Source organism: Lathyrus oleraceus, chromosome 2 (assembly GCF_024323335.1).
Source record: "Lathyrus oleraceus cultivar Zhongwan6 chromosome 2, CAAS_Psat_ZW6_1.0, whole genome shotgun sequence".
Taxonomy (NCBI): Eukaryota; Viridiplantae; Streptophyta; class Magnoliopsida; order Fabales; family Fabaceae; genus Lathyrus; species Lathyrus oleraceus.
Window position 1 is genome coordinate 445437573 of NC_066580.1, and position 9897 is coordinate 445447469.

At 34.2% G+C, this 9897-nt stretch overlaps 2 protein-coding genes across 2 annotated transcripts; one reads left to right on the forward strand and one right to left on the reverse strand.

Moving 5' to 3' along the window:
* Window positions 1-871: 871 nt before the first annotated feature.
* Window positions 872-6512, forward strand: LOC127120197 (beta-galactosidase 3). Its single transcript, XM_051050604.1, has 18 exons — window positions 872-1366; window positions 1468-1563; window positions 1674-1786; window positions 1882-1948; window positions 2217-2309; window positions 2468-2611; window positions 2762-2850; window positions 2927-3032; window positions 3119-3206; window positions 3335-3453; window positions 3543-3707; window positions 3819-3994; window positions 4356-4465; window positions 4554-4663; window positions 4840-5064; window positions 5146-5348; window positions 5516-5852; window positions 5960-6512. The coding sequence occupies exons 1-18, from the start codon at window positions 1199-1201 to the stop codon at window positions 6083-6085; spliced, it is 2535 nt and encodes an 844-aa protein (XP_050906561.1). The 5' UTR covers window positions 872-1198; the 3' UTR covers window positions 6086-6512.
* Window positions 6513-7160: 648 nt separating this feature from the next.
* On the reverse strand, window positions 7161-9160 carry LOC127120198 (thioredoxin H1). Its single transcript, XM_051050605.1, has 3 exons — window positions 8966-9160; window positions 7607-7729; window positions 7161-7516 (listed from the first exon to the last, which is right to left on the reverse strand). Exons 1-3 carry the CDS (start codon window positions 9059-9061, stop codon window positions 7373-7375), a joined length of 363 nt encoding a protein of 120 aa, XP_050906562.1. The 5' UTR covers window positions 9062-9160; the 3' UTR covers window positions 7161-7372.
* Between the last annotated feature and the right edge of the window lie 737 nt (window positions 9161-9897).

Sequence of the window (9897 nt, forward strand, 5' to 3'; positions counted from 1 at the left end):
GATGACGTGTCCATACAATGACTGACTGAAGAGAGAATCATCACAAAAAATTGTTCTCCTCATGTTTACAGGGAGAGAGTATCTTATTTGCCACGTTCTCTAGTCATAGCAGAAGGAAAATTATTTTATGGTTCTCTAGCCTAAAGCCAAAGAATCTATATAAATACCTCAATCTCAAAGGCCCAAAGAGGAAATCTCTAATTAATCCCCTTAAATTCATATACATTCTTTTTCACCATTCTACGTGAACTATTCTTAAACTTTGTCAAATATCGCAAAACACCATCCAATCATCATTATACATTTATAGCAACTATTGAAAAAATTAAGTAATTTAAAAAATTATTCTCAAATTAAAATTTCTATCACAACAAAAATTACCATTTATTAATTAAATAAGTAATTTATTATTTCTCAATTTTATTTTAAAAAGTACTTGAAGTTGAACTCGAATCCAACTAATTTTCAAAAGTATAAAAAACACTTAAAATTTACATATTGATAGACAAATGAGTAGTGGCCAAAGCAAAATCGACAAATTTCCCTTAACTTATGCTTCCCTCATTGACTCATGAGTGGAAAGTTTAGACAAAAGAAAACGGTAGGCCTTATGAGTTTGGTTTCACTTGAAAGGCAAAATAAATGGACAAAAACATAATACAATTGTATATCTTTTTATTTAATTAAATAATTAAGTTTTATCTAATAATAGCGCTTTTAAAATAATAAAAGAAAAGGTTGGAACATTGAAATTGTGTGGGAATAGAAAACACTACACAGTATTGAAGGCTCACCGTTGGTTCACATGATATAAACTAGTATTTTACACTACAAAGAAGGCAAATTTAATAAGTCTTCTCCATTTTAGGTTCACATGAATGTTCATTGCGTGGGCCATACCATGGTGGTTACGTTAAGATAAACAGACTATCGGTTTTTACAATTATGACCATGCTCTTCGACTGGTCAATTAGTGTTACTAATTATTGTTAAAATAGTTGTTATGTAAAACTGTTAGAACAAAAAAGAGTGAGTGGAGTGTGTATTGTGTTGTCACCATAAACACAGCCCTTTCACCATTCTCATTCTCACTCATAGGATACCATACACAAACCCTCCTTTTCCCTCTCTCTCTCTCTCTCTCTCTCTCTCTCTCTCTCTCTCTGCATTTGCCTCTGCCGACACTTCTTCGGAAGTCATGGAAACTAACTCAGTTTCCAAATTTCTCTTTCTCTTCATTTTCTCTACATTCTTGTGCTCACTGGTTTACTCTAATGTAACATATGACAGAAAAGCTATCATTATCAATGGCCAAAGAAGACTCCTTTTCTCTGGTTCAATACATTATCCCAGAAGTACCCCTGATGTAACTTCCTTCTTCATTATTCTCTTTTTTTTCTTCTTTCTAAATTAAGATAATAATAAAAATAATCATAAACTTTACTTGTTTGTTTCTGAATTTTGCAGATGTGGGAAGATCTGATTTATAAGGCTAAAGAAGGAGGTTTAGATGTAATTGAAACCTATGTCTTTTGGAATGTTCATGAACCTTCTCCTGGAAATGTACTTCACTTTCACACACTCTCTCTCTCTTTATCTGAACTTCTTTATTTTGTTCAATTTGAGTTTTATTTCAACTTCTGAATACACTTGTTGAAATTTATTAAATGCAGTATGATTTTGAAGGAAGAAATGATCTGGTTAGATTTGTTAAGACAGTACAGAAAGCAGGACTGTATGCTCATCTGAGAATTGGACCTTATGTTTGTGCAGAATGGAATTTTGGGTACTTGTTATTGTTATTATCCTTAAAATATTTGCTGTTTTGGTCTTTTGTGGGTTTTGTTCCATTGTTTAATGACTTTACCTTGTCATGTGCAGAGGTTTTCCTGTTTGGTTGAAGTATGTTACTGGCATTAGCTTTAGACAAGACAATGAACCTTTCAAGGTTTCTTTTATCTTTTCATATACTTTCTTCAAAAACATTTTACATGATATATCGACTAGGAGTACCGAGTTCGAACCAGGGATGAAACAATCCTTGGTCATACTTTAGTTACCTCCTGGCCGAACTTTGGATTATCACGGAAATTTTCTACAAATCGGAGGGTTAAGACCAAAAATGTGTCTAACTAGTGACTACTAAGAAGGAAATTGTGAAATTCCTTCTTCTTTCAATTGAAATAGTTTTTTTTTTTCAATGAATGGTGTTGCAGAAGGCAATGCAAGGGTTCACTGAGAAGATTGTGGGATTGATGAAGAGTGAACGACTCTATGAGTCACAGGGTGGTCCTATCATCCTCTCTCAGGTTTAGCCTCTATTATTAATTGTTAACTTACTTTTTGTGTGTTTCTAAACTACCAAAATTCCCTTTTATTTTTTAGGAAAGGTACTAATTGTGGTAAACTTTTCTTCTAGATCTAGTTTTGTTTATAACAACGATACATACACTTTATGTTGTTTCAGATTGAGAATGAGTATGGGGTACAGAGTAAATTACTTGGACCTGTTGGTTATAACTATATGAGCTGGGCTGCAAAAATGGCTGTTGAAATGGGAACTGGGGTTCCATGGGTGATGTGCAAGGAAGATGATGCTCCAGATCCGGTGGTAAGTTTTCTCACTCTCTCCCTTTGAGGTTGTTAACATTATGCACCGGTAACATGTAGTCACGTATTAAGTGTTTCCAATATTTTCACTAGAATCTTGAATATTCAGGAATGTGGCTGATAAACTGATCTGTTTCCTGTTATGTGACAGATAAACACCTGCAATGGCTTTTATTGTGATAAATTTACTCCCAATAAACCTTATAAGCCTACAATGTGGACAGAGGCTTGGAGTGGCTGGTAATCATTTTTACAGTTACTCCCATGTTTTATAATTACGGAAATGTTCTTGCTGATTTTTGTGTCAAACATGAAGGTTTTCGGAATTCGGAGGTCCAATTCACAAAAGACCTGTTCAGGATTTGGCATTTGCAGTAGCCCGGTTCATACAAAAAGGAGGATCTTTTGTAAACTACTACATGGTTGGTTTTCTTATACCGATTTAACAATAAAAAAATTGGCGATGAATTGATGATAACCACTTAAGTAACTTATCTTGTTCGTGTAGTATCATGGAGGAACAAATTTTGGCCGCACAGCTGGAGGCCCTTTTATCACTACCAGCTATGACTATGATGCTCCACTAGATGAATATGGTGGGAGCTGATAGTTCAATAATTTATGCAACTGCATACCATAATAGTTTTTTTTCTTAGTTTCTTTTTATGCGTAAAAGTCCACAAAATATTGACTCACTTCTTTTTGTTACAAAAAATATTGACAGGTCTAATCAGGCAACCAAAGTATGGTCATCTAAAGGAGCTTCATAAGGCTATCAAAATGTGTGAGCAAGCTTTAGTTTCAACTGACCCGGTTGTTACCTCGTTAGGAAACTTCCAACAGGTTTAACTTACTCTCAAATGTTTCTTTTTTTGCTTTTACTGTTCTGTAAGTTTCTTTATTGACACTATTGGTTATTCATCCTTTCTCAGGCCTATGTATACTCAACAAAATCTGGAGATTGTGCTGCTTTTCTCTCAAACTATGATTCCAAATCTTCTGCTAGAGTGCTTTTCAACAATATGCACTATAATTTACCTCCTTGGTCCGTCAGCGTCCTCCCTGATTGTAGAAATGCTGTTTTTAATACGGCAAAGGTATAGAACAAAAGTGTCAGATATAAAATCAGCATTTAACATTTCCATTTAATGAGATTTAACAACTTTGCATTTTGTAAAACCACTAATTTCAGTTTCTCCCTATATTAGGTTGGAGTGCAAACATCTGAGATGCAAATGTTGCCTACAAATACTCATATGTTCTCATGGGAGAGTTTCGATGAAGATACTTCTTCTAGTTCTACAAATACAATCACTGCTTCTGGTCTCTTGGAACAGATAAATGTAACACGAGATATAAGTGATTACCTTTGGTATATAACTAGGTAAGATTGGTTTTGTGAGTTGTTTACATTTTCTCCTTAACTGATTTTGTCGTCATCTACTGTCGGAAATTTTTTACGCCTATTTTCATCCCACATACATTAACAATGAACAGTATTGAGTCGTAATGCTTAGCATTTCTCTTACATCTTTCTAGCATCCTAAAAATCATTTGCAAGTTGCATCAACCATGGAAGCAAATAACTGATATTTCTAGATTTTAGATGCTGTATTGAATATTGACATCTAAAATTGCAAGAATTTTACATTTTGACTGAATCTCTAAGGTTTCAGAGGCTAAAAGAAGGAGATTTCAAAACCATTTTTGCTGTACTAATTTATTTCATATCGATGTGTCTACAGCGTTGATGTTGGTTCGTCCGAATCCTTTCTTCGTGGAGGCAAACTCCCCTCTCTCATTGTTCAGTCAACTGGTCATGCTGTGCATGTTTTTATCAATGGTCGACTTTCTGGTATGTATATGTAGTTAGTTTGCTTCTTTCGTAGATCTTGCTTCCATAGGAAAGGCAAAAGAAACATGATGTATATGATTTAATACAGGCTCTGCCTATGGAACAAGGGAGGACAGGAGATTCAGATATATTGGCGATGTAAATCTTCGTGCTGGAACAAACACTATAGCTTTGCTCAGTGTTGCTGTTGGACTTCCAGTAAGTTTTGTTTTCCACCCTTATTTTCTGAAATTCTATTACAGGAAATATTGAGTTTTTGTAAATAATCATTATTATTGCTTTTGTGCTCAAGATCATTCTACTATGGGATTTTATTATTCACTTACTACTTATTGCTTACTGACATCATTCTTTTCGGTTTTGTGCTGTGAAAGAACGTGGGTGGACATTTCGAGACATGGAACACAGGAATCCTAGGTCCAGTTGTTATGCATGGACTTGATCAGGGAAAGCTGGACTTGTCATGGCAGAAATGGACTTACCAGGTTGGGCTGAAAGGAGAGGCCTTGAATCTTGCATCACCAGACGGTATCTCTTCTGTCGAGTGGATGGAGTCAGCGTTAGTTGTACAAAAAAATCAGCCACTGACATGGCACAAGGTAAAAAAAGTGCTTAAAGTTAACTTATACAAAACATAAAACCTAAAAAAGGATGAAATAACTGACTAGTAAACTTTGCAGACTTTTTTTGATGCTCCAGAAGGAGAAGAGCCATTGGCATTGGACATGGACGGCATGGGTAAAGGTCAAATATGGATTAATGGGATAAGCATTGGAAGATACTGGACTGCTACAGCTACTGGTAATTGCAATGACTGCAATTACGCCGGGTCATATAGACCTCCAAAGTGCCAGATTGGTTGTGGTAAACCAACTCAGCGATGGTAAGTATTGTTATTTGTTAACACTGTAGATTCATGTGCTTTACTGCGATACTGTAGTTTACTATTGTAAATCATATCTAGTACACATTCTTTTGACATTTTTCTCCCCGTGCAATGCACGGGCTCTCGATACTAGTACCTTACATATGGTTTACTTCATGTTTCAGGTACCATGTACCACGGTCATGGTTGAAGCCAAATCATAATCTGTTAGTTGTTTTTGAGGAACTTGGGGGAGACCCTTCAAAAATTTCATTAGTAAAAAGATCAGTGAGCAGTGTGTGTGCTGATGTATCAGAGTACCACCCAAATCTTAAGAATTGGCACATTGATAGCTATGGGAAATCAGAAAATTTCCATCCTCCAAAAGTTCACTTGCATTGCAATCCTGGCCAAGCCATCTCTTCCATTAAATTTGCAAGCTTTGGAACTCCTTTGGGAACCTGTGGGAGTTATGAGCAAGGAACTTGTCATTCTTCTGCATCCTATGACATCTTAGAGAAGGTAACGTAACCATTCTTTTCATTTTTTCCATTGATGATTCCTTTTTAATAACTATTTACTTGGATGATGACATTGCTAATGCTTATTGTCTTTTCATTTTTATACAGAAATGCATAGGAAAGACTAGATGCACAGTAACCGTTTCAAACAGCAATTTCGGGCATGACCCGTGTCCGAACGTGTTGAAGCGGTTATCAGTTGAAGCTGTTTGTGCTCCAACTATTACCAACTAATGAAGGCCGATTAGTTAACAAATCACCATTTTTAAGTGTTATTTTCAGTGATTTATTAGCAAGTTGAAAGATTAATAAGAGTAGAATAGGTAAAGTGTAAGTCCCATAGTTTTTTTTAGGGCAGTAAGTAAGTAGCTTTGTTTTTATATATGCTGTGCCAAAGGCACATGGTTTTTAATTTTAAGCAGTGTTTGGATAGGTGAATCTGAAATCAAGGGTCTAAAAATTGGACCCTTGTGAGTGTGAATTTGGAGAAGTCATAGTTCCCAGCCTATATATATGTTTTAGATGAATATGGGCACTGGTTTCTATGACGTGTTTTCGTTTGTTTTACAGGAGTAAATTAAACTCCAATTTAGGTTTGAAGTTGGGAGCGGATCCTAATGTAACCATGACATTTGTTTGAAGTTCACTATTATTCTGTGCATTCTGTTTCTTAAATTTCATTATTTATGCATTGGCTTTTACACCTTTTCTTTTGTTTGAACCAAATGTATCGCTAATATCTAAGTAATAAAAACTGCACCGGCTGGGTGAACCAAATGGACCATGAACTGGACACATCTGGTTTAGACTTCAAAACCGATGTAGCAAAAACCGGCTAAGAAACTGCAAAACCATTTAAGAATCACAAGCAATTGGACCATGAACTAGGATTGTATCTGGTTTAGACTTCCAAACCAATGTAGCAAAAGCTGGCTAGGAAACTGCAAAACCAGTTCAGAATCGCAACTAATTGGACTCTGGACTGGTCACAATCTGGTTTAGACTTGAAACCACTTTAGCGAAAACCGGCTAAGAAACTTCAAAACCAGCTAAGAAACACAACCAATTGGACCATCAACTGGACAAATATCCGGTTTAGACTTCAAAACTGCTGTAGCAAAAACTGGCTAAGAAACTGCAAAACCAGTTAAGAATCGCTAAATGGGATAAAGCAGCAAATACTGAACTTCTAACTAAAAACACCTTAGTGGTTTTCCATATGCCATTGAATTCCTACTTTAAGTCCAAAACAAAAAGTACTAGCAAGGTTATATAAATAAGCATTATCAATCTAATATAGATTCAAGGGTGAAGAGGAAAGTTCATGTTGTCAATTAGGGAATCCATAGTAATAACATCATCCTCCACCATTATTTAAGACGAGAATAAAGCTCTAAGGTGCAATAAAAAGACATAACATCCAATACAAGATATCCCAACAACAATGAAGACAAAGATAACATCACAGTAATTATTATTTAGTCTTTGAAGATGAAGCTGCTACCAACACCACCAACAAAACTAAGCATTAGATGAAGCCACATGTCTCTCAATTGTCTGCTGCAGTTCTTCTTTCTTTGCTCCAACCACTTTGCCCAAAATCGTTCCTTCTTTCACAAACACAAATGTTGGCATAGCCTCAACAGCCCAATCTTGAGCAACAGACTGCAATTCAATCAACAGATTATCGTAAGATGCCGATGTAAAACTAATCTATACCGATGATGCATTTTCATAAAACTCTTAATTTGTCACCTTTAGTTCGTCCACGTCCACCTTAAGGAATATGACATTTGTAAACTTCTTAGCCAATTCACCAAGGAATGGTGCAATGAAACGGCATGGTCCACACCAAGAAGCAGTAAAGTCCACAACAATCTGACAAAATTAGAAGAAGGGTCACCATATTTTTCGAGATGATAGCATAGTTTGATGAATATCTGAATCTTATATTTGAAGTTTGCACTAAATTAAGATATAGTATGATATACTACTAAGTTACATGTAATTACAGACAAAGAAGGTGAATTAATCATGTAGGTCTATAATTACAATCCTTAGATAATACTAGATATCTTTTCAGACAAACAAAATCATCGCATACCAAAATTATAAAAATAAAAAACATTATTATTATGAAATAGTACAATGCAAAAAAATTGGTCCACCAGGAATACAGCACTCACATGCATTTTTATCATTAAGTAGACACTCATTATATCTAGTCAATGATACACAAGAAAAACATGGTTTAGAATTAGAAGTGTAAAATGTTTAACAATCTATGAAGTATTGAAACACACACAAACATCAAACATAAGATTGACAGTGACATTGGTGAAAAAGACTTTAAACGTGCGTTAGCGGTGACCCACCATGTGTGTGTTTGGTTCTGCGGTGAAAAAATTGATTTTTAATAAACTACTTACTTATAATAGTTTATAAGTGAGAGGAGGGTGTAAACCTTAACATCAACCTTTTCCAATTAATGTACATCAAAATTAGCATTTTAATAGCCACTCTCTAAATTGATGGCATCAACAATTTCAAAAGAAGACTTTGAATCCATGTGACAAAAACCACAGCACACACTAAACACCAACATAGTATGGTAGATATTAGGGTCTCTTAAAAATACAATTTTTTTTTTACATTTTTCAAGGAATTCCCTAAAATGATTATAAAAAAAAATTCAAATACAAAAAAATACACTAAATTAAAAAATGTTTTTATGAAATCAACTTGTGATCCTTTTTTTCCATTGAAAAAAAAGGAAACAAACATGAGTAATTGAGTAGCGGCATTTGAAAATTAAGGCACATCATCATCATAATTCATAAACAACCAAAGGGATTTTTTCAACAGAAACAACACCGAACAAACAAATCCTAGAATAATGTTTCAGAACCATATATGATCAAATCAAATACATGGACAATCTTTTTTTCACATTAAGATTTTCATAGCCAGATGCATAATGTACCAAAACAAACGAATGCCACTTATTTATTATAATCATGTTATTATATTCACAAACAACACAAATAAAAGCCATAAATTGAGATCCATATTCAAATGGAAAATAAAAAATAAAAACAATTGATAGATATATACCAGTTTCTTGGATTCATTGCCTCTGTGAAGGATATCGTTCCATGCATCAACGCTGTGACAGCTGATAACTTGTCCCTCTTCTGATGAACCTGCCATTCTCTCTGAATTTTTTTGTTACAGATTTTAGTTTTAGTTTTTAAGGAAGGAATGTATCCTCGTATCAATGTGGTTATGGCCGCTGATGACTCTGTCACTGCCTTAAATAAGAAAAACAGGTTGAGCAGGTTTGTTAAAGGGGCTTGGGTTTGTTGATTTTTTACAAGTTTGCCATCAACCACTCTATATTTGCATGCAAGTTTTTTTTTGCAAAATAAAAATATGGATTACTTATTTTTATTCTTTTATGATAATAGTAATGATTCTTCTCATTTATTAAAAAAAAAAATGTTCTTATAGAAATTAAGCATAAAATGTGTTTATACATTCACTTCATTCAATCTAAAATATTTTCTATTTTAAAACAAAAGTATAAATTTATTAACCTTTTTTACTAAACCTCCTGAAAATTCTTTTCTACCAAAAATACTGAAAATATATTCTCTTTTTACATGATATTATAATTATTATTGTTTTTGGCTGTACAAAATCCAACAAGACCCATCTAATACAACGAACGTAAAAGTGGACACCAACTTTGGAGAATCATATAAAGTGTGTTTTTTGTCTTATCTCCACCGTTGATGTCGCATCTCCTATTGGATAAAATATGAATGCTTTTAACTATCTCTCTATATAACGTGACTTAGAGTTATGTCCCTATAGTATTTTTTTCATTCACATTTGAATAGTTCTCTCTCCTCTTTCCTACATTAACTTGAACGTTGAATGGTAATTTTGTAGGTATCCCTTTAATCACCATCGAAGACTTCAACTATTACTATATCAAAAGCTTATCTATTGTGTTCATCTTGAATCTCACACCCATTTTTTGT

Coding starts and splice junctions, on each gene's coding strand:
- LOC127120198 (XM_051050605.1), bottom strand. CDS start 9,061: ATGGCAGGTTCATCAGAAGAGGGACAAGTTATCAGCTGTCACAGCGTT. Junction 7,730..8,965: donor GCAATGAATCCAAGAAACTG/GTATATATCTAT, acceptor TAATTTTGTCAG/ATTGTTGTGGACTTTACTGC. Junction 7,517..7,606: donor TGGACGTGGACGAACTAAAG/GTGACAAATTAA, acceptor ATTGAATTGCAG/TCTGTTGCTCAAGATTGGGC.
- LOC127120197 (XM_051050604.1), top strand. CDS start 1,199: ATGGAAACTAACTCAGTTTCCAAATTTCTCTTTCTCTTCATTTTCTCT. Junction 1,367..1,467: donor ATCCCAGAAGTACCCCTGAT/GTAACTTCCTTC, acceptor TGAATTTTGCAG/ATGTGGGAAGATCTGATTTA. Junction 1,787..1,881: donor TGTGCAGAATGGAATTTTGG/GTACTTGTTATT, acceptor TGTCATGTGCAG/AGGTTTTCCTGTTTGGTTGA.